Genomic DNA, 23,413 nt, shown 5'->3' with positions numbered 1-23,413 from the left:
ACTGTTTTTATTGTTAATGGCAGCATCATTGTGTTGTTGCTGAGTAAAAAGCTTGCTTTGTCTACTGTAGTAAATGTTAATAGTCAGAACACACAAGCTTACTGTTTAACAAGCACACAGCTCGCTGAAAACATGCACGTTTTCATTACAGGTATCATGTCAGGAGGTATTTTCATCAGATCAAATTACTTGCACAGGTATGGAATGTATGTGCTCTACCGCACACTCAAATGAACATAAAAACTGAAGAACCTGCAAAAACTAGCAAGGCACTTGTCAAAGTGTCACTTTGGCAAAACCTTCATTTATAAGCTGACTCGTGCCAGTTGTAAGGACCATTTCCATTAACAGCAGTTCTACAGCAGAACTCACCTGTACGTTATCTTTTTCTTTCTCAACAAAGTAAAGTAAAACATAGGAACAGTCACAGGTCCCTGAGATCTAAACCTAGATCTACAGTTGTAAAAAGCCTGGGGAAGCCATGCCTCGCACTTTCTTAATACTTCCCAAACGTGACTTGCTCTTTTTTCTACACGCAATTTTTCAGTTTTCTAGTATACTACAAAAGGAAATCTCTATAGAAGTTTGAAACCGTTAGTTTCCTTGGCTCCATAAGACACAAGTGCATCTTGCCTTGTAGCATTGCTAAGGGGCAGGTACTTTCCAGTGAAATTCAGTGAATGGGGAACTACTTTTCACTGAAAAGCACAGAACTTCTAGTCTAAGCAGACTGCGACCAGGGCAGTACCTTATTAACACCATTGTTCAAGAATGCAAAAGGCCATTACAAAATTCAGTGCAAGGGTAACACCTGAATAAAAGTTATGGACACAAACTAGGGAGAACAAGGAGAAAAATACACAAAATTTAGGATGAAGAGTTGGGCATTAAAGGCATACCACTGTGTGACTCATTCCTAGCTGAAACATATTACCAGGGTGAGGTGAGAAAAGACAACAGGCAGTGAAAGTTGAGATGAACTAGACAGAAGGGGTGGTCAGTAAGAAAGACGAAGAACACACTCATCAAAGTATTTAAAAGGAAATGTCTTGTAACGGAATTTCACCATTCTTTTCCACTGTGAGCATATATTTAAGAAATTCACAAATAAATTTCGCTTTCCCATTAGATCCAATGAATAAACCAAGGTTTTACATTTCTTTCAGCTTCAGCTGCACATCTGACCAGCAAATTCATGGCAACCAGAGCCTGACAGTATTCACTGCTAGTCTACCTGCAACTCAGTTTGACATGCTGGTCAGATACTGAAAATTGCCATAGCCACGAGCACAACACTATAAGGTGCCCAGCAACACCACACGCTGCTGGCCACCTGCTCCACGAGTACAAATCTGCATTGACTCCATGCAACAATTTTTTTTCTCATTTGATTGTAAAGGTGGCAGTTAAATTCATAAGACGGATCAACTTAAAAACAGCAAATGTGACATTCTTTTTATGAGCAAAGAAATAAAAAAATACTTCTTTTAATGAGCAAAGAAGGTAATGGTTAATGCTCAAGTTTGTCATAAGACTGCACATAGGTCAGCTACAGAAAGGGTAATTCAGTTCTGCTTAAGAACAAGACCTACTTATTGTCACATATTCCAACTAGCTCCAAAACCTACATGCTCATCTCACTGCCATGAAATTTGGGATGCCACAGAGGCAGTAGTCCAAATCCCTGGTCATTTGAGGCAAGCTGAAGCACTTTCCTGGAAAACAAAGACAAAATTCAGCATCCATTTTCCATTAATCTTCCAGATTCTGCCATCACATCTCTGCGCACAATTGTAAATAAAATCACAAATTAGTCATGCTGACAGCATTCTTATTTATTTGACATTTTCTTCAGCTATTATATTTTATTATTCACTCCCAATTCAAGGAAATAAAAGCAAACTTCCTGTCCCTGTCATATAATGTCAATTTGCGTGTTAATTGATTCGTGAAGTGATTCGAAAAAGCCAGGGCCTACAGGCCATACCTGGTCTTTACAACTCACCCCATTACTTCTGCCCAACATGCAAGCCCAGCTGTGGGAAGATGCCCTCAGTATAACACAAATGGAGACCACAGAGAGCAGGAAATACAGAGTCCAGGTACAGACCATCTCTGTAGTATAAGGAAACTGCCTTGAAGTAAGCAGAAAAAAAAAAAAAAAAGGGAGAAAGAGCCAGCTGCATGGCCCAACGACAGGCTGAAAGAGACAAACAGAACATCTAGAAGACGCATATAGAGCCTAGATTGGTTTAGATTTCAGATTACTAATTAAAAGGTGGAAAAGAAAAAAAACAAAAAAAGAAAATGGGTTTCTATTCTCCAGTAGACTGATAGCTGTATACACACACAAACACACCAGAATGCAGTATTAATGATTAATGACAGCAATTTAGTATTAATGATTTAGTAGGACAGCCACATAAGTTGGACTGAAAATAAGTCAGGGTCCTTGTGCTGTGGGAAGCAGATAAAGAAAAGAACACATCGACTTCTATCACACAGGTTACTGCAACTGTTATGGAAAACATCTCAATGGAGAGATCCATTAGGATCTCTCATCAGTTAAATAATCAAATTCTGTAATCCTCATCTGTTTAGAATAGGTATGCAGTAAACTTATCTGAGAACCACACAGCTTGTTTGACATTTTACATACAGAACATCATAGTAAGGATAAAACTATATATCCTCGTAAGGGGGTGTTGAGAGGCAGGAGACCTTTTTTCCATTAACACCAGTGACAGGACCCACGGGAACGGGGTTAAGCTGAGGCAGGGGAAATTTAGGCTTGACATCAGGAGGGGGTTCTTCACAGAGAGGGTGGTTGCACACTGGAACAGGCTCCCCAGGGAAGTGGTCACTGCACCGAGCCTGACTGAATTTAAGAAGAGATTGGACTGTGCACTTAGTCACATGGTCTGAACTTTTGGGTAGACCTGTGCGGTGTCAAGAGTTGGACTTGATGATCCTTAAGGGTCCCTTCCAACTCAGGATATTCTATGATTCTATGATTCTATATATATGTATATAATTAAAATGGACAACTTAATTTCTACATGAAACACCTCACTTGTTCAAAAAGAACATTCATATTTTAGCAAGACAGTCCAAAAATATCTTAAAAACCAGCTTTGCAAAACTTTAATCTCAAAACCAAGACACAGAACTAAGAAGCTGTACTTATACTACATGAGTTGTTGCTACTTCTGACAGAGCTGTAAGATGCTCCTAACACACACAATTTTACATTTGAATGGTATTTTAAAAGGCAGCACCTACACCTTAGAGTAAAGTCTTAGAGTGGAAATGTTAAACTACATAACAAAAATGGCACTGTCATTAGGTTTTTCAGTCCTATCATAGGTCTACATATAGTACTGTCTAACTTTCATTCACTCATCCTTTGATACACAATTCACACACAACACATCTTTTGCCCCGGTATTAAAATAAAGTACTTAACACAAAGGTAAAAGCAATTCTTAATGGATAACTCGGAAGACTGGTGTATTGCCTGGTACATGTATAGACAAGGTCAGCTTGCCCAAATAGTACATTACTGTCTGGTCTTTACAAAAAAGAAAGGAAAGAAAAAGAAGAAAAGTAGATACTTCATGTACCTTACAACAGACTCAGATTTCACCCATCAATAAAGCTAGAATGCTGAGCAATTTCAGGGGAGCATGGGTATGTATGTGGGCCCATACCCCATATGGCTCAGCAAATTGAGGACTGAGATAATTGACCCACTGGCAGAGCAGCTCCTTAAATGCTGATATTGCTTAGTAGAAGAAACAGAGCATGGAGTGAAGAGCCTGACCATCCACCTGTGAACAACAAGCAAAGAAAAATGGCAGTTTGCAGAAAACTGTGTAAGACTACACTAACTGAATCACAGAATGTTAGGGGTTGGAAGAGACCTCAAAAGATCACCTAGTCCAATCCCCCTGCTGCAGCAGGAGCATGTAGATCAGCTCACACAAGAACGCGTGCAGGGGGGTTTTGAATGTCTCCAGAGAAAGAGACTCCACAGCCCCCCTGCGCAGCCTGCTCCAGTGCTCTGTCACCCTCACTGTGAGAAGTTTCTTCTCACATTTAAGTGGAACCTCCTATGGTCCAGCGTGCACCCATTGCCCCTTGTCCTATCATTGGATGTCACTGAGAAGAGCCAGGCTCTGCTCTCCTAACGCTCACCCTCCACGCGTTATAAACGTTAATAAGGCCTCCCCTCGGTCTCTTCTTCCCCAGGCTGAACAGACCCAGCTCCCTCAGACTCTCCTCATAAGGGAGATGCTCCACTCCCTTCATCCCCCCCCGTGGCTCTGCGCTGGGCTCTCCAGCACCTCCCCGTCCTTCTTGAGCCACAACACCCCAGATCCCTCCGACCCACCCCCAGCCCCGGCCTTCCCCACAGCCCCCAGCGGGTCCGGGCGGCTCCGTGTCCGCCAAGCGAGCGGGACGGGTCCCGCCGCCATGCCGCGGCCCTGTCAGAGCGCGGAGGGGAGGGCCGGGCAGGCCAGAGGAGGGCAGTGGCCGCCCGCCTGCAGCGCCGCCGCTCACCGTCGGCCAGCCCGAGGCGGTAGCAGGCCAGCGGCTCCAGGGACAGCTTGTAGCCCTCGAAGCGGGGCTCCAGCAGCAGCCGCTTGGCGCGCAGCGAGCAGCTGGTGGCGGCCGCCATGTCGGGGCTGCGCGGGGCCCCTCAGCACCGCCCGCCAGCAGCGCCGCCGCCGCGGGGCACGCTGGGAGTTGTAGTTCCGCCCCGAAGGCTGCTGCCGGGAGGAGCCCTCAGCCCTGGAGCACGCCGGGAGCTGTGGGCGCCCAGCTCGACGTGGCCGCGCTAACTACATTTCCCAGCGGGCCCTGCGAGGAGGGAGCGGGTGGTGAGCGCCCGGCCCGCTCGGTTCGGTCCGGCTGTGGGGGGGGCGGGGTAGGGGCTGAGGCGGCCGGGGCGCTGAGGGGGGGGGGGGCTGCGGGTGAGCGGTGGCAGGGGGCGGGCGTGGAGCCCCAAAATGGCCTGGGGGGAAGGGACCCGAGCCCTGACTCCAGCCCTGCTGTGGGCAGGGACACCTCCTGCCCGCCCAGGGTGCCCGCAGCCCCATCCATGAGGGGCACCTCAGGGATGGGGCAGCCACGGCTCCTCTGGGCAGCCCCCGCCCGTGTCCCCCCCGTTGCGTTCTCGCAGCCCCGTCGGTGTCGGTAGCCTCGTAATTTTCTGCTTCCCCGCCTAGGTCAGCTTTGCACCATGAATAAGGACGCCCAGATGAGAGCCACCATTAACCAGAAGCTGATCGAAACGGGGGAGCGGGAGCGGTAAGTGGGCAGTGGGCGTTGGGCGCTGCCGCCAGACGGGAGCGGTGCCTTGGTCAGAACACCACGAAAACACCGAAATTTTAAATGGCTGAATAAAAATATTATCATCTGAACGCTTCTCTGATTTTACCCTTTGAATAAAGGATGGGGTGGTTGGCCTGAGAACTCCAAAGCTTCTTTGTCTGGCAGGTTGTGTTGGGGAGCTCCTGGCTTACGCACAACTTGTTAAAATACAAGTTTTTGCAGTTAAATCTTATTATTTCATGATATGAGGCAACCCTTGCTTTTCTGCTTTTGAAGTTTTCTTCTGTGTTCCTATGTGTTCTTTTGCCGGGGAAAGAAATATATAGTAGAATAAAACAGCACCCATAGAAGTCATGGTAGAGAGCCCAATAAAGGCCAACAAGTAAACTACGTGGTGTATTGTGGCAGCTGGTTTTCAGCCTTTTGTTGTCTTTTCACTGTTTTGTTTCCATTATATTCATGCAACATCAGCATGCTTTTAATGTTCCACGCCTCACTTCAGTGTAGGTGTAACCATACCCAAAAAGCTCAGTTTTCTTCATTGTCTAGGCCTGTATAAGGAGCCTTCTTCCTAGGTCATTACACAGCCAGGTACCTACCGTAACTTCATGCAGACTGACAAGGTGCCTGTGCTCTCCTTCCCACCTAGCTGTGACCAGCCCCTTTCTTGATATGGTGCTGGGACCAATTTTATTCTAGGGATAGAGTAATCAGAGTTTTGACAGAATGTCAAAAGTTGTATTGTCAACAAATTTGACAGGAGACCAAGCACTCAGATTTCTTGACTTTAAGAAATACCCAGTAGTAGTGAATTTGACGTACATTGTTGTTTTGCTTTTTCTTAGCAGTTTGTCTTCCCTCTATACAATTAATGGAGTAAAAAGGATTAGAACTACCAAGTTCAGCTTCTTGCTGCAGTCCAGTTACTCAGAAAAAAAGAATTTTGCTAAGGTAGTTCAGGGTGGTACAAGATAAGTCAGCTTATTTCATCTAGTTGATGAAATAAAAGGTGAAGATACTGCTTTAATTTTCTCTTCTTCTGTTTTTCAGTAATAACTTTTTAGTTTAGTTTCCCTTCAGTATTCTCTTTCAATACACATAGTAAATGTATCATTGTTTCTTACTCACATAGTTTCTAGTCACACTTAGGAAGCAATACAGTGTTTGTTTTAGTTTAATTGATTAAAATTAAGTAGAAAAGATTCCTTATATATAACAAAGTAGATTTCTGTTGTTTAATTGGTAAGGTTTCTCAGTTCCAATTTGAATTTGAAACACCAAAACACTTTTCAAATAAATTTTAAAATAAATAAATAAATAAAAACTTCTGCAATTGCATTATATACGTGGAGATTTCTTTAATTCTTACTATGCTACTACAAGATGTAAGATTCCTTTCCCTTATTCTTCACCCAAAACAAAGTAAAGCATAACTGGGGAGACAGCTGAAGACAAAAGTAGCACCAAATTCTTGTTTCAGAAAGGATGGGAGACGGCTTTATGTTGAAAGTCTTGTTTAAACTAAATATTCCAGCTTTGAATGTTGGCATACATTTGCAACAGAGTAGTCTCAGGTAGTTCACGTGATTCTACATCTTTTCTGTGGCTGCAGCATCAATGCTACCTTAAGAAAGATTGAGTTAGCTTCTGAACCAACTCCTTCTCATAGTCCAAACGTTGTACACTGAAACTGATACTCATTCAGGATGGGATTCACATGCTATTCAGCCATTTCTGCTGCTGGTCTGGAAATTCTACTATGAGTAGTAACCATGGGCTTACTTTTCATGCTGAAGCATATTTGAGCTTGCTGGGAATGTGTGCTGTTCCTAATAATTTTGTTTATTGTCTTAATAGCCTTAAAGATTTGCTGAGAGCCAAGTTAATTGAATGTGGCTGGAAGGATCAGTTGAAGGCACATTGCAAAGGTAATTGGTGGTCAAATAAATAATCCTTTGTAGTCAACTGAGGTTGTGGTCAAATAAAGGTCCCATGTGAAAACTTTTACTGTCTAACAGTCAATTTAAATTGTATTTAGGGAAGCAAAAATATCCCTGGCAGTTGTTTTCATGTGCAAGAAAGCATCTTGCCATCTTCGCCAAAAAAAATCTTGAAGCTTTTCTCTGATCTGAAACTCAATAAGTGCCTGAGAAAAAAATTGAAATCAGTTCCCTAAATATTCATGACCATACAGCTTCTTGTTTTGAGAAAGATGAATTCTTACACAACTTAAAAATATAAAAATAATTGTGTCATTTGCATACAGGAGAGAAAAATATGCATTTTTACTGCTTTTGAATACAATTCATGAAAATAAGATCATCTCTCTAATTGAGAGAAAACAAGCTGATGAACCTCTGCATACCCACAATTTCAGCGTTAAATCAACTATAATTACTAAAGTTTACTGACTTCTATGAAACTGTTATTTTATAAATAGTATTTCAGCCTCCAGAAGTATTACTACATGGTCAAATTTGCTTAGCATAAATAACATATCCTTTGAGCTTTCACTTTTATTCTGATTTGGTCTATCAGCCGAAATTTTTATGGGGCTGTGTATGACAAATTGTTTTCATAGGTGCATTTGCAGAGAATGCTGATGCCAGTGCTACGGATTACCCATTTCAATAGTACGGGTAATAAAGGGAAAGTATATATGCCTTTTCAACTATACGTTTTGTAATCTGCTGTAGTAAAGTTATTTGGAATTACTGAATTTATGTTTGTATTTTGAACTGTAACTGCAGCTGCTGAGAAGGCAAATATAAGTTCAGTTGTCCTTACTAAGGGCATAATAACCTCCAGTAGAAAACAGAGGGGTTTTGCTTGTTTGTTTGTTTGGTTGGTTTTGGTATCTTGATCTATATCATGGAATGGTTTGGGTTGCAAGGGACCTTAAGGCCCATCCAGTTCTAACCCCCCTGCTATGGGCAGGGACACATCCCACCAGACCAGGTTGTTCAAAGTCTCATCCAGCCTGGCTTAGAACACTTTCCAGGAGGAGGCATCCACAACCTCTCACCTGTGTGGATAAGGGCCAATAATTGGGCAATCCAAAATAAATTTCTATAGGAATTTAACACCCAAAAATACTTGACAAATCGTTCGCATGATGTCAGTTCAGAAAATATATTTGGTACCTTGGACACTAGCATTCTCCAATTCTCAGAAATACTGACGTACAGTTAAAACATGCATGTTTAAACAAAATATGTTGGGTTTGTGCTTCTGAATTGAGGCTTTTCAGCATTGACTTCTGCATTTTTTTCAGTAGCCTTCTAGGTAGTATAAGTAGGCAATTTGTTAAAATGCAGGTATGTGTATGTGGGTTGTCTTAAGGATTGCTTTTATTTTGTGGCAGATTTATACCTTTCAAACTTGCTTTTTTACTGTCCTGGAGTTTAAGCAACATAGCTCTATAATCTATTTAGGAAGAGTTGTAAGTTTACTGCCTGTGCAGTAAAAAACTTTCCAGTTGCATCTTTCTCACTGTAATGTAAATAATGATTTTGAAGAGATGTTTAGGCTAGCTTGCAAACTCCAAAATGCTCTAGTAATGTGCACATCATCTGGTAATGCTCAGATAAACTTAAACCTTCTAATATTTGATTTTAACCTATGAGCTGGCTGAGATACATCAGTAGTAGTAAGCTTCCATCCTGAAGCCTATGGCACAAATTGGAGACTAAATCCACTGAGCAATGTAGTAGGTAGTGAGTTAATAACCTACATCTAGGTCAGAATCTCTAGGCTGCTTTGATACCTGCAGGCTTTATATCTTAATCATTGACAGAGGTTTTGTCTTCTACTGAATGAATTAAGACTTCAAATGTCTGTCTTGGTCTTCCCCAGATGTCATCAAAGAAAAAGGATTAGAGCATGTCACTGTTGACGACCTGGTGGCAGAAATCACTCCAAAAGGCAGAGGTAAGAAAACACAAGAATGGGTGTTATTCTTGCAATACAGGTAGGTATGTTCATTAATGTATTATATATTGAAACTATGAACTTGTCTGTGTTGGATGCAAGGAAAAACATTAATATCTTGATTTTAATTATGAATAAGACATGTAAATGGGTATTGTGTAACAGCCATTCAAAAGTTGTAATGAGCTGTGTGTTTACACTACTTCTGCAGATTATGTTATTTAGTCACGAGTCTGTATTCAACTTGATGATTGATTTGATGCTCCCAACAAAATTTTGGGTGAGGTAAAGATGTTTTAAAATTCAGTTCTGTCTTCTGTTTCCCAAAGCCCCATCCATCTTGACCTTGAACACCCCCAGAGATAAGGGATCCACAACTTCCAAGGGCAACCTGTTCCAATGCCTCACCACCCTCATAGTAAAGAATTTCCTCCTATCATCTAATCTAAATCTCCCCTCTTTTAGTATAAAACCATTCCCCCTTGTCCTATCCCTATCTGCCTATGTAAATGTCACTCTCCATCTTTTCTATAAGCCCCCATTAAGTTCTGAGAAGCTGCAATGAGAACTCTCACAGAGTTCTTGCAGTCTGCGCTGCTCTCTGGGATTGCCCTTAGCCAGGTGCAGCACCTTGCATTTGGCCTTGTTGAACCTCGTTAAGCTCTCATGGGGCCAATTCTCCAGCTTGCCTAGGTCCCTTTGGATGGCATCCCTTCCTTTTGGTGTATCAGCTGCACCACTCAGCTTGGTGTTGTCTGCAAACTTGCTGAGGGTGCACTCAATCCCACTGTCTGTCACTGATAGACTTTAAACAGTACTGGTCCCAGGACAGACCCCTGAGGGACACCAGCAAATAGTCATTACCAGCCTCCACTGGAATGTAGATCCAGGAAACATATTTCTTTATATAATTTTTATTGGACTCTAATAAACTTTGGTTTTAATGGGTGAAACTTCATTCAGTCTTAAAAAGTAGATATTCAAGATAATGTGCTTAATACCTTCACTCAGTGGTCATGGCTGAGATATTTGCTCTTAAATTTCTGAATGAAAGAAGTACCCAGGATGATCAAAGCAGTTTCTGGTCATTATGTCCTTTCTACTGTTGAGTAATCCTTTTCCTCAAATTCTCAAATTTTCTTGACTATGGTCATGCAGAAACCTGCTTGGTATTAGCATATTTTCCCTTTTGTCTTTTTCATTTCTTGCTTTCTTATGTATTTCAGCCTTGGTACCAGACAGTGTGAAGAAAGAACTCTTACAAAGAATAAGAACCTTCCTCGCTCAGCATGCCAACCTTTAACTACAGCAGTCGTCTTGGATACAGTATTACTGTTTCTGCATTATGTCAGTCGTGTCAGGATTGGAACTCAGTTTCCATGCTTAATGATTGAAATTCGTTTCTTTTTTTGTATGAGTTGAAATTTCCTTGCACTGAATCAATTTCTTGGTGTTATTTTAATAAAAAAAAAAAAAACGTGGACTTGTGGTTCTATGGCTCCTGATCAATATACTGTAACACAGTATCATCTATTTCACTTTTTAGTTTTATAATCCAGTACTGTACAGTTGTGTAGAGCTGTTCAGATTCTCCTCACACACACAGCAAAAACACAACAACAAAAAAAAACATGTTTAATGAAAAATGCAGAAGGGGAAAGAATTTGGTGGAAGATGGGATATGACGTGCTACTGAGCACAGTCTTTCTCATTTTCCCTAAGTACCCTGATAGCATGAAGAAATTAAAAGCCTATATGAAGCTCCTGGTGCCCTTCCTCTTTAGTGCTTTGTTGCTGGGGAGCGAGTGGTTAGAAGTCTAACTTGTGCTGTGCATCCTTAGTAACTGGTCAAAGGTTGAATTATTCAAACAAAGCCATTTTTATCTTTAATCAGTAATTCTTCTCCCATTTACTTTAATTACAAAGACTCACTATTCTGATCCATGAAAATGTCTTTTCTAGCTTTGCCCACATCACTGGTAATTTTTAATTTTGTGGATGTTTGGACCTTTCGAAATTTAAGTGTGATACAGTAATATGGCAACATAAGTTTCAAGATAATCGATTTTAAACTTGTATCTGCAACTGCAGCATCAGCCAAGTCTATAAATAATGCAGAGAATAATGTTGAACAGAGGATATAGAAAGTGACTTTGAAGTGAGAATACTTAGTTTTAGGGAACCTCAACGTGAGGTAAGTGTCTTAATAGGTTATGAATTGTAGAAAGCATAAGCAGAAACTGAGCAATTGTATGCTACTGCCTTGGCTGCGATGAATAATGAATTGACTGAACCTAAATCTTGATACTCCTAATTAGAAGAATACACGGAAAGCTATCACACAGAGCTGTTGAGACATGCAGTTGCTTAGACGAGTGTGCCTGTTGGAGCGGGGTTTTTGACTTGCTGATTGCCGAGGAGAGGTTGCAGGAGAAGCCCAGGAGGTGGCACCCGCGTCCCCAGTTTGAGCACAGACAGTGCTAGAGTGCAACCGCTCTGTGAAATTTATCTGCCCCAACTGGTGAGCAGGAGAGCAGGATCTACCAGTAACTGCAGGTTAAGTACGGCACTAGACACAAATCAGTATCTATCTGAGCACAAACACCTTTTCTCCATCTGAAACCACGTTCCTGCCAAGACTGGAGCGTGGCATGAGCCAAGATCAGGGATCTGCTGTGTGATACAGATGCTCTTTTCAAGCCCCTGGGCTGTGCTGCTTTAAATCATGCCAGCTTGAGCATGCTTCCTGCGGGTCATTGTCTCTACACTATTAAACAATGGCAGATGCTGAAAAGAAGAAAATTCTTTCTTCTATTTAAAGATCCATGGACTTATTTGGTAAAAAGTTTATTTGCAATTAGTATGTTCTGTTTAAGTTGCGTATATGGATATTCATTCTGAGCTTTTCATTCTAGGCTTGATTTACCCAAGAGTAACTGGTAGAATACAGAATGTTTCTATACATAATCCAGCAGAATGCAGGCTACCTACGTGTCTGTTTAATATATGGCAAGGCTGTAAAATATCTTCCATATTCTTACTCTTTTGTTCTTGGAGGTCTTCCCTGGTGCTCTGCAATATTTTCCACATGACTTTACAAGTCTTTGCTTGATGAATGGCTGCAGTGTGTCTAGAACTTGCTCCAGAGCTTCCACTGATTTCCTTCATTTTACATCTACAGCAATGGGAGCGAGACAGTCTTAAAGTATTCATCTACCTAACTGTGTAAGGTTTGTTGTCTGATTAATAACCATTTGAGATTTCATCTAGAACATGACAGTTCTGTAAATACACCGGTAGGCTGCTGTAAGTGCTCTGTAGTTCTCTTCTGTAAGCAGCTCACACTTGGCAGAGAATAAAACTGAATGCCCTATGAATTTTCAGAAAATTGTGCTGACCAATCTAAGTTTAAAAGCTGGAAAAATAACTCTTTCACATACTTCCAAAAATAAGTTGTAATGTGTTGCCCAGACTGGCTTTAAATGTAAGAGCATTCAGAAGGAAGAGGAGAGAACTGCTGCCGACCAGACACACGTCAGCAGCTTGTCTCGGGGTGGCCCAGGCTGCTGTCGGATGCCAAAACTGAGAGCAGCAGTGAGGTCTGCTCATCAGGACAGTGCAGCCTCTATACATTACCTAGGTAAAAAGCATGTTTGACCGCATAGAGAGATCCAAAACACACCAGCGTGGACTGGTCAGATACCCTGATAGACCCTCAAAGAATGAGGTTAGGTTTAGGTTGCTATTGGCAATGGGAGATGGTTTCTTGAGAACTAAATAGCTCCCCTTAGTGACCTCATATTTTTGTTTTAATTGCAGGTTTTATTCTCAGATGCATAGGATGCCTTTGTTTTGCAAACTGTTGTCTGCACAATCTGTTTCTACTCACTTGGCTGAGTATTGAAAACAATTGGTAACATCCAAGGTTCAGACAGACAATTATTGTCCTGATGATTTGGTTTTGTTTTTTACTCACTGAAAAATCCCATGTCCCATGCTGCCAAAGATTCCATACCTATAACATATACAGACAGATATGTTAACTTGTTTACCCCCAAATTTCTGCATTTCCAATGTCAGGAAACCTATCTTTTCCTTACCAAGGTTTTTGGCAGCACCCAAAACTGGATAGCTAAGAATGATCTTTCCAGCAGATCCTTTGGGGCGACAGCTCCACACTACTTAACCTGTGCCTTCATCCTTTCTTTCACATGGCTGAATGTGTTTAATTGCAGTGATTGTGGCACCTTACAGCCTGGCTCTAACTTCTTTAGTGATTGAGTTTTCACTGCAGCAATGAGGAACATAATGCTTTTACCTGTTGGCTCTCTAAATTTCTAAACATTTGCAATTGAAATCAGAATTGTTTTCTACTTGGCCTGTTTTTCTCAGCTATTCAGTTTCTGAAAGAAACAGCTGTGGCTACAGAGACAAATCTGTAATGATTGGAGCCCAAAATGAGGAAGAAAAAAAATTCCTTTCCTCATAAATAATTTATAGTTCACTGCTTCAGTGTAATGAATAGGTTAATCAGCATTCTGCCTGGGATAAGAAAAGGTCTAGGCTTGGTTTAGTGTATTTCACATTTACTGTGGCACTTTGCATCTGAACAGTATTCTCAACATGTTCTTCACGCTTACCTTATAAGTAATTAAGTGATTTACTACTAGATGATAAAAAACAAGTCCCTGTAGGAAATCCCTGCTGATTTCTGTTTGTTGGAGTTACTAGGAGAGAGGTTATTCATTCTTTCAATTATTGATTTGGAGGTAAAGTATCAAGCTGCTGCTGATAAAATCTGTGGTTGGCACACCTATCAGGGAGTGCTGACAAGGGCAGAGCACCCTGTCCTGTTCTGCTGGCTGGCTCTGCTCAAGTATCTGCATACAAATTCGGCTCAGTGCTGTGTTTTTATGCCTAGCTGCAGAGGGCGAAAGCAGCACTTAATTCCCTGGAAAGCAATGATACTGAAAATCACAGTGAAAAACTCATCATCTGCTTCTGTGTGATCTTTCAAGGCGTTTGAGCAAAGATGAGCATTGCATCACGTTATCTTTGTGTGCTGTATGAGTGAGACTGACACTCATGATGTACGATTCTCATTTTTGAAAGGAAGTAGAAAAAATTGAGTGCTGAAAAGGGAAAGGGGAATTATTGAGGGCATGCACTGCTAGTTAAGCTTTTTAAATCTTCCAGTATTAGTTTATTGAAAAGAAAACCAATAGAAAATACCATTGTGGTGTATCAGAACCTCCTTGGGGAGCAAATACGAAACAAAGGGTCCTTTAATCTCACAGAAAAGGTAGTAAAAGGAAATAGAAGTCAGACAAATTCCAATTTAAAATAAGAAGATGGTATATGCAAAATTACAGCTACCTAATCACTGGAACAAACTATGAAGAAATATGGTGGGGCTTTCATTTTTCAGTGCTTTCCTGAATACTCAATGCCTTTGTGGAAGAGCTGCTTTAGCCCACTTGCTTGAGCCCACTCAAACTTTCTGCAAGTTCAGGACTCACCTAGGAGTGTTCCCTGGAGCTGCCAGCAGCAGTTCAGTTTCAGATGAAATATTTCAGATGAAATATTCCATGTTTTCAGATGAAATATTCCATGTTTTCAGATGAAATATTCCATGTTTACACTCATTCTCCCCTGCAAAAGAAACAGAGGTATCCCAAAAAAGTTAAGGACCAGAGCAGTTCACTCACTTGTAGACAAGACTCACTTGTCTTCTTCACTTTTTAACTCTTCTGTGCTGGAAAAGCTGACCTTGAATGCTATTTTCTAGGATCAAACTTTAAATGAATCCTAAGGATTTCCATAAAGAAAAATACTGCTCTAGCTGAACACAAGCAGAATTGGTTAGTCACAGTGCAGGTGTTATGGGGTAGAATGTAATGACCTAGGAATCTACAGTGGAAATGTCAGTAGCAGTTAGGCATTGCAAAATCTTTCTGATAACTCAGGCTGAAATATTCTCTCATCTAGCTAACCCGTTTGTTAACTTTTTCATGTGCATTTCATTCTGAGACAAGTTTCTGGCCCAATCCTAGATCAGAAAGCCAATATTTGAGTAGTTAAGATTAGGTTTCAAAATACCAGTTGACATATTTTTTGCAAGAGGATGTTTAGCAAATAGTCAGTGGACAGAAGAGTCCTCTTCTCCCTCCAATGACTAAAGATCAGAAAGAGAAGGAGTATAATCTATGCCTAGTTTTTGGCTGTTGACTGCTGCAATGATATAGCAGGCTTAAAATACTTCCTCACTGTCATGAGGTAAACAGAAAAACTTGATAAAGACTGAAAAATGTATTTATATCATTTCCTATTTTAATTTCTTTGCTACCTCCCCATGCCTATCTCTATGAGATCACACAGTTATATTCAAACCAGTTGTTGTTTCCCTACCACCACCAAAACTGCAAACAAGTTAACTCAAATTTAACTGGCACAGTGAAGTTTTTCTGAAGGTCACCTTGATCTTAGCCAGATTTTGGGATCTCAACACTTCCAACAGCTGCTTAGGTTTGGCACACAGGTGGTCAGGTAAGAACCTGAGTTTTGAAGTTTCTGATCTATGAACAGAAATACTGAATGTTGAAGTATGAAGAAAAAAAGAACAGCTTCATGATCCCCCCCACCCCAAACACAAACCCTGGAATTAAAATATTTTGCTTTCCTAACTGCTTTCCCCAAGAAAGCTTTGCAGTCTTGACTTTCCATGCTATGCAATATCTCTTCTGTTTCCCTACATGCAAATCAGTGAAACATACATACTCATGCAGGCCTGCACACCCATGTACCCATGTATGTAACTAATTTTATAAAGCAACTTGCTATCTATTAAGTGTTTAGATGATTTGAATTCAAATGCAAACACTTTGCCTAGGATCCATCTTCAAATAACTTGAAGTATAGTGCACAGAATTATTTTTTCCTTAACAAGAAACAATAGACAAGCTGTGCATGTAAGTCAGGCAAGGTTACTTAATGCCGAAATACTACAGGACAGAAAGAAAGTGTTTCAATTTAGTAGTGAAGTGATATATTGGTTGTATAAAGGTCCTATTAACCTCTACCTAATTTGCAGTTGTTGAATATGAGAACCATAAAGAACACAAAGCGTAAGATTTCTTTCAATATAAAAAAGCTGGTGATTTTTTTTTTCTTGACAATTCTAATATTCTTTTCTAGTTTGGTCTATGTACCTGTTTTCTCTGTTAAAATCAGCAGTAAAAAACAGAGCCAATATAGAGCACAATAATCTACAGTACATTTCCAGTGGACTTTAAGCACCAATATCCACATTTGGTATTTAAAATCTGCTCAACTGCAGCCAAATGGCTGTTACAGAACTTCTTAGGTGTTGTGACTGTAGATACATTTATGGATTCTAAAATTAAATCAATTCCCAATTTTGTCTCTGTACATGCTGGAGTTACCCCATTGTGTGCAGCTAAATGTATGCAGAAGCATCCAACTGGCACCTAGAGGTAGCTGGCACCTAGATGACAGAACAGAATGCTTAAATCCCCATGAGATCTGAATCCCAAGCACAGCACAATGACTATTTATTGATGAGATTTGCTTCCTGCCAAAAGAGCAGCAGCAGCCACTGCTTCCTTTAGGATGTGTCAGAATGAAGAGTAAATAACTTCCCTCTGAGATAACTTGTACAGGGAGTCTAATAGTTAGATGACAGTCAAGGTCTATATAACAGGTAGATTCGTTATTTGAGAAAGAGAAGAGATGGGTTGATTGATCAACCCCTTCCTGACACTCCAAAATGTGAGTAATCCCTCATTTTAAATCTAAGTCCTGGCAGAACGGTCTTATCAACAGGCTACAGTCTTTTCTGTCAAAACTCATGAGAAGGAGAAGGGGAACTCTATTACTTGTGTTCACCTGCACTAACATTAAAAAAAAAAAAATAGTAATTGAAAGAGCAAGAGAAAGCCTGGCTCTGAAGCCTAGTGATTATCTCACTTGCCTGGCAGGGAGAGAGAGAACTGGATTCTGGTACCTACTCCCAGCATTTATTCTGTATATTCAACCATCACCAGCAAGTGTGACATATCCTAAGAAAGAAGGAGCTCATGCCACCCACAGGGAAAACTCCGGATCTTTTTTCCAGGAAATTTCTAAGCATCAGGCTAAAGTCACACATTCTTTACCTGTAAAGAACTCCTAATATCTTTGCAGCACTGAACAAACCAAGCAACTGTTTTCAACCTGAGGGGCATATTCCTTTAAAACCAGGAAGGTCCTGTTGGCAGGTCAGGCTCCAGTTTGAAGGTCAGTGCCAAGAAGAGAGATGCCAAAAGGAATCAAACACTTGGATCATTCTCAGGGGAGCAAATAAAACTGCCCAGTTCAGCAGAAGACTAATCTTCTGCCTGCTCTAACCTCAGGAAGACCTGAGCAGCCACTGCATCTCTTTGGCCTCTCTTGGCCACTGCTTCCAAATAAAACTTTGGATGCATGTGCCTTTTTACAGTTTTAACTATGATTTTATATACACTACATGCTTGTTAAAAGTTTGTTGAATCTTCCCAACAAGGCCTCTTACCAAGATATAAATTTAATTTCCAAGACATATCAAGCTTTAACAGGCACAAGGGAAGGAATTTAAGGTATGCTGGTAGAGGGAGTGAAGAGTTCAGCTCTAGAAAAGAAAAGAGGCTTTCATGATTGCTTGCCTACTTGTCTTGGAAAAGGGACAGATTTTCAAATGCAGTAGAATATGCCCTTGCCTAAACATAGGCAAAATCTTTGGACAGTACTTGGATTTTACCAAAAATGTATGCTCAGGAGTAGTAGAAAGGAATGGAAAATGTATGTAACGATGGAATTGCCTCCTCTCATCTAGAGTTTCAAGACAGTTAATGATGAATTTTCAAAGAGTAGAATAGAATTCTATAGCAGCAGCACAGAAATTTACTTCTGAATTTGATAGTAAAAATCTGCACTTTTCTGTGTTTGAAACTATAAAAACACTAATTAAAATCAAGCATTTGTTGAGGGTAAAATCTCTTCCATGAATGTAAAACTTGAGTTACTGCATAGTTCAACAGTACTGTAACTGTGGAAAGGTGCAGTGAGATAAAAAAAGCTAGCTATTCATAGCTTTAATAAATGACTGAAGAGCGAGAGAGGGCACACAAGTACATGAAGCATATACAGCATACAAAGGAGAATTCATACTGAAAGAGAGGCTATATCCATTTTATGGACAGAATGAACCTACTAGATGTAAATATGAATGTGAGCATCAGGATGGCATCTATCAAGAGGCTGTGGAACGACCATCCGTGAAGTGATGGAAATCTTTTTAGATGTAAAGAAGAGACACTAGCAATCTTGCAAACTGTCAGGTGATGCGATTGGTACGTTTAATCTCTAGTATCTAAAAAAATAAAAGAAAAGCATTAATTTAAATTACCTTACAAATTTTATGTTTACTGCAGCCATACTACATTGCTGTGACAATGAAATATGTAAAATTCAAGATCTCTTTGGGAAAAATAATGGAACAAAATGAATTTTCTTAGTTAAATACTTAAAGAATGACATTTCTGAACTGAGAAGTATTAATCCCGGCAAACATTTATTCTAGAAATGAAGTTTTGTTTATATTTTTCTTGAATTTGAAGTTGCATAATTATGTTTTTATGAAGACAGCTATTCTTCGTTAGCAGTCTGCCAATTTCTGGGATTTTTTTTCCCATTAATGCAACAGTCACACATAGGTCTGTTGTGCATTTAGGAGAATAGTGTGGGTGAGCCATTCTGGCAGTTTAATATTAAGTGTGGGTGTTTATATGCATATTTCAAAATGTTTCATTCTCAGTGTGACTTATTCACGATTGAGTATATAGATTGTAATGCTCAAAAACTGAACCTATTCTCTACGGAAATGTCTTTGGCTATTTTCATAACCTGGCCTCTCCCGGCGTGCCATGCTGGTGGGCTTGCTTTTATCTGTAAACACAGGTGATGATTGCTTTCCAACTTCTACTTCTTTAGACAGAAATTTATACTGAAAGATGCAATCTTTGCCACATAAATGGTTTTGAAACGGTGCTTAAATTAAAAACAGTGTTGCATATATTACCTTTTACTGAATGCAGGTGCTACAGGCATAAGGGTGATGTGCCCCTAAGGGCACCAAAGGGCCTTAGTGGCCCTGATCAGCCTCACCTGGGTGCTCCACCAGCTCTCTGCCCATGACCCCCAGTCCCTATCACAGAAGCGTTGCTCTTCAGCTTGGCTACCACTGTGCCAGGCCTTGCTACAGGCTCTATGGATCCTGGACCAGTGGACTGACTCCCCAGATTGTCCTCAGGTCTGTCTCATCAGCAGGACACTGCCTGGCAGGCAGGACTGGGTCCTGGCCCCGGCCTGCCCTGCTCCGGCCCTGTCTGGCCTTGCCCAGCCATGTTGTGCTTGGCTTCTCAGCCCCCAGGGAGCTGCTCCCTGATGAAAGGTTGGGGAAACGGAGTTTCAGTGTCTGCCACGATGTGGAAGGAGGGAGATGAAGGAGCCTACCAAAGGCCATCCCCCTTGCATCCAGCTCTTCACTTCCTGAAGCAATGGCATAGAAAACAGCTACCAGCAAGGCATGCACCCACTCCATGTGGGTCAATTCCTCCCTCATCATGGATTAGCAAATAACTCCTCCTTCAATGCACAAAACAACTAAAAGGAGATGCTGTATGTTTGCTGAGGACCTCTGTTGCCAGAGAACTTACTCAGTACACAGCAGAGGAGCACTTAATTTTGTCCTTTGCCTAGCAGCAGCAAAATGGTAGCTCCCCCTCTGATCACTAAGTACTTGTCAAGTACTTCTGTTGAAGCTGTTCCTCTCTGAATATAAAAGTTTAACATTTACTGGTGAACGACATGAGTGAAAATAACTTTATAGTTCTACGGAGTGGTTTAAAACAGATTGCAGCAATAACTAAATACCACATCTCCCTGATCCCCAGTGATACACTAGGATACTCTGCCATTCTTTTTCTTTGGCCTAAGTCTTGATCTACACCATGCAAAGGAAAATATGGAGAACATGGAGATGGGTCTGAACATGTTTTGAAGCCTTGCAGCTATTAGCCAGAAAGTAGGAAACACAAATTCAAGCAGAATGAGGAACTGAACCCATTTACCTTTAAAAGCAATATCTTCCAAATGACCAAGAAATGTGAAGAGATGCAATGCTTCCTCTAAGTGCACTATGCTTCAGTGTTTCCTGATATATTCCACATTTAGCTGGATTTTAAAGATCCTGTTCTTTAGTACCCGAATTTTCACCAGAACTGTATAATAGCTGTGATTTGATTAGATAGCAACTAAATGTTATCACATTCAATGTAACAGCAACTAGCCTTCTTGACGGAATGGCCTTTCTGCAATCTCAAGCAAGCTCCGCTTCAGGGATTCATAAAAGTGTTTCTTAACTTTAAAGTTTACCTTTTCCATTCAAAAGAACATTTATTCAGTTCTTGGAACTAAAACATTGCAAGAATGGAGTCAGAAGAATTTTGGTACATTCTTCTGGACTACAGAATTTCAAAATAAAATGTGAGCTCAGGTAAACAAATGAGAACAGTGAGTTGGTAAAAAAGCTTAGAATGAAAAGTGATGTAAATGTTAGTCACACGTGCCTGAAAAAAGGGTTTTTGAAAATCTAATCACTTTGCCAAAGACTGAAAACCACTGTCACATGGTGAGCTGGGTATCTTGGTGGTTGTGACAGATAAATCCCTGAATCTCTGCATATGATGAGCATGTTGACCGGGGTCAGCTACGTTAGGCATCAGATCACAGAATCACAGTGATTGGAAGAGACTTCTAGAGATCATCTAGTCCAACTGCCCTGCTCAAGCAGGGTCACCTAGAGCACGTTGCACAGGATCACTTCCTGGTGGGTTTTGAATATCTCCAGAGAAGGAATCTCCACAACCTCTCTGGGCAACATGTTCCAGTGCTCCGTCACCCAAACAGTAAAGAAATTTTTCCTCATATTCAAATGGAAATACCTCTGTTTCAGTTTGTGGCTGTTGCTTTGTTGCTTCTTGTTCTATCACTGGGCACCACAAAAAAAAAAAATCCAGCCCCATCATCTTGACACCCTCTCTTAAGATACTTACACGTGTATATGCAATGGTAACATCCCCTCTCAGCCTTCTCTTTTCCACGCTAAACACACTCAGCCCTCTCAGCCTCTGCTCACAAAAAGAGACACTCCAGTCCCCTGATCATCTTCGTAGCCCTCCACTGGACTCACCCCAGGAGCTCCAGGTCTCTCCTGTACTGCAAAGCCCAGACCTGGACACAGCACTGCAGGTAAGATCTCACCAGGGCTGAGTAGAGGGGCAGGATCACCTCCCTTGACCTGCTGGCAATGCTCCCTAATGCACCCCAGGATCCCATTGGCATTCTTGGACACAAGGGCACATTGCTGGCTCATGGTTAACTTGTTGTCCACCAGGACTTCCAGGTCCCTCTCCGCAGAGCTGCTCTCCAGCAGGTCAGACCCCAGCCTGTACCTGTGCTTGGGATTATTCCTCCCTAGCTGCAGGACCCTGCACTTGCCCTTGTTGAACTTCATGAGGTTCCTCTCAGCCCAACTCCCCAGCCTGTCCAGGTCTCTCTGAATGACAGCACAGCTTTCTGGTGGATCAGCTATTCCTCCCCATTTTGTGTCACCAGCAGACTTGTGGAGGGTGCACTCTGTCCCTTCATCCAGGTCATCGATGAATAAATTGAACAAGATGGGGCTTAGTACTGACCCCTGAAGGACACCGTTAGCTAAAGGCTTCCAAATAGACTGTGCTGCTGATCACAACCCTCTGAGTTCTGCCATTCAGACAGTTCTCAATCCACCTCACTGTCCAGTCATCTAACTCACAATTCCTGAGATTAGCTATGAGGATGTTGTGGCAGAGTGTCAAAAGCCTTGCTGAAGTGCAGGTAGACAACATCTACTGCTCTCCCTTCATTTCTCCATCCAGTCATAGAAGGCTATCAGAATGGTTATGCATGATTTCCAGTACGAGCTGTTCCATCACCTTTACAAGGATGAAGGTGAGGCTGACTGGCTTGTAGTTTCCTAGGTCCTCCTTCTTGCCCTTTTTGAAGACTGGAGTGACATTGGCTTTCTTCCAGTCCTCAGGCACTTCACCTCTTCATGACCTTTCAAAGATTATGTAGAGTGGCTTAGCAATATCACCCACCTGCTTCCTCAGCACTCATGGGTGCATCCCATGTGGGCTTATGGATATATGAGTTGGCATAAATTATCTCTAAGACAATCCTCCTCAATTCAAGGGAAGTCTTTCTTTCTCCAGACTTTTTCTTGTCTCCAGCATCTAGGATTCCTGAGAGCTGGCCTTAGTAAAGACTGAAGCAAAGAAGGCATTCAGTAACCCTTCCTTCTCTGTATCCTTCACCACAACAGCATCCACTCCACTGAGCAGTGGGCCCACATTTTCTCAAGTCTTCGTCTTGCTACTGATGTATTTGAAGAAGCCTTTATTGTTGTCCCTGGCATTCCTTGCCAGATTTAATTCCACATGGGCCTTAGTCTTCCTTGTCATATCCCTGCATACTCTTGACAACATTCTCATATTCTTCCCAAGTGGCCTGTGCCTTTTTCAGAAGTACACATACTGTGTACTTCCTTCTGCTTCAGTTTTCCCAGGGGCTCCTTGCTCATCCTGACACCTTTGTTTGACTTCTTACTCATAGGGATGTACTGATCTTGATCTTGAAGGAAGTGTTACTTGAATCACCAGCTCTACTGACCCTCACCCACCCTCCTTCTTTCTTCCTAGAACCATAGCCCGTGGGATTCCTCCACGTAGGTTCTTGAAGAAGTTCAAGTCCAGGGTTGAAATCCTACCTATTACCCCGCTTCATTCACACAGGATCCTGAACTCCACCACCTCACAGTCACTACAGCCAGTGCTGCCCCCAACCTTTACATTTCCAACCAGACCTTGTTTGTTTGTCCATACAAGGCCCAGCAGCACACCTCTCCTCAGTGGCTCACCCACTGCCTCCATCAACAAGTTGTCATCAATGGCCTGCAGGACTCCTGGACTGTGTATGCCTAGATACATAATCTGAAGTGATGCAGACTTAG

At 41.6% G+C, this 23,413-nt stretch overlaps 2 protein-coding genes across 8 annotated transcripts in view; one reads left to right on the top strand and one right to left on the bottom strand.

The window, feature by feature from the left end:
• The window catches only part of NUDCD1 (NudC domain containing 1), a 37,113-nt gene extending 32,366 nt beyond the window's left edge, over positions 1 to 4,747 (bottom strand). Inside the window, exons 1-2 of one of the 3 annotated variants that reach the window (XM_038174575.2) lie at positions 4,564 to 4,702; positions 3,624 to 3,830 (exon numbers count right to left, since the gene is read on the bottom strand). Coding sequence is in view for 1 of the 3 variants with exons in the window: in XM_038174574.2 (XP_038030502.1) it covers positions 4,564 to 4,681 (118 nt within the window). In the remaining 2 variants the exon portion in view is untranslated. Of the gene's footprint in view, positions 1 to 1,628; positions 1,716 to 3,623; positions 3,831 to 4,563 lie in introns of all 3 variants that reach the window. The other 2 variants (XM_038174577.2, XM_038174574.2) reach the window with 2 other exon arrangements.
• Positions 4,748 to 4,754: 7 nt separating this feature from the next.
• Positions 4,755 to 10,750, top strand: ENY2 (ENY2 transcription and export complex 2 subunit). Of its 5 annotated transcripts, none has more exons than XM_027452611.3 (5): positions 4,755 to 4,883; positions 5,232 to 5,313; positions 7,195 to 7,265; positions 9,193 to 9,267; positions 10,494 to 10,750. In XM_027452611.3, exons 2-5 carry the CDS (start codon positions 5,246 to 5,248, stop codon positions 10,568 to 10,570), a joined length of 291 nt encoding a protein of 96 aa, XP_027308412.1. In that variant the 5' UTR covers positions 4,755 to 4,883; positions 5,232 to 5,245; the 3' UTR covers positions 10,571 to 10,750. The 5 variants fall into 5 exon arrangements, with proteins under 5 accessions (XP_027308412.1, XP_027308414.1, XP_027308413.1 ...); XM_027452613.3 differs by having other exon boundaries at positions 4,860 to 4,930; XM_027452612.3 differs by having other exon boundaries at positions 4,865 to 4,903.
• The last annotated feature ends 12,663 nt before the right edge of the window (positions 10,751 to 23,413 follow it).

This window comes from Anas platyrhynchos, chromosome 2 (genome assembly GCF_047663525.1).
Source record: "Anas platyrhynchos isolate ZD024472 breed Pekin duck chromosome 2, IASCAAS_PekinDuck_T2T, whole genome shotgun sequence".
NCBI lineage: Eukaryota > Metazoa > Chordata > Aves > Anseriformes > Anatidae > Anas > Anas platyrhynchos.
This window is presented reverse-complemented; position numbering and strand designations above follow the sequence as displayed.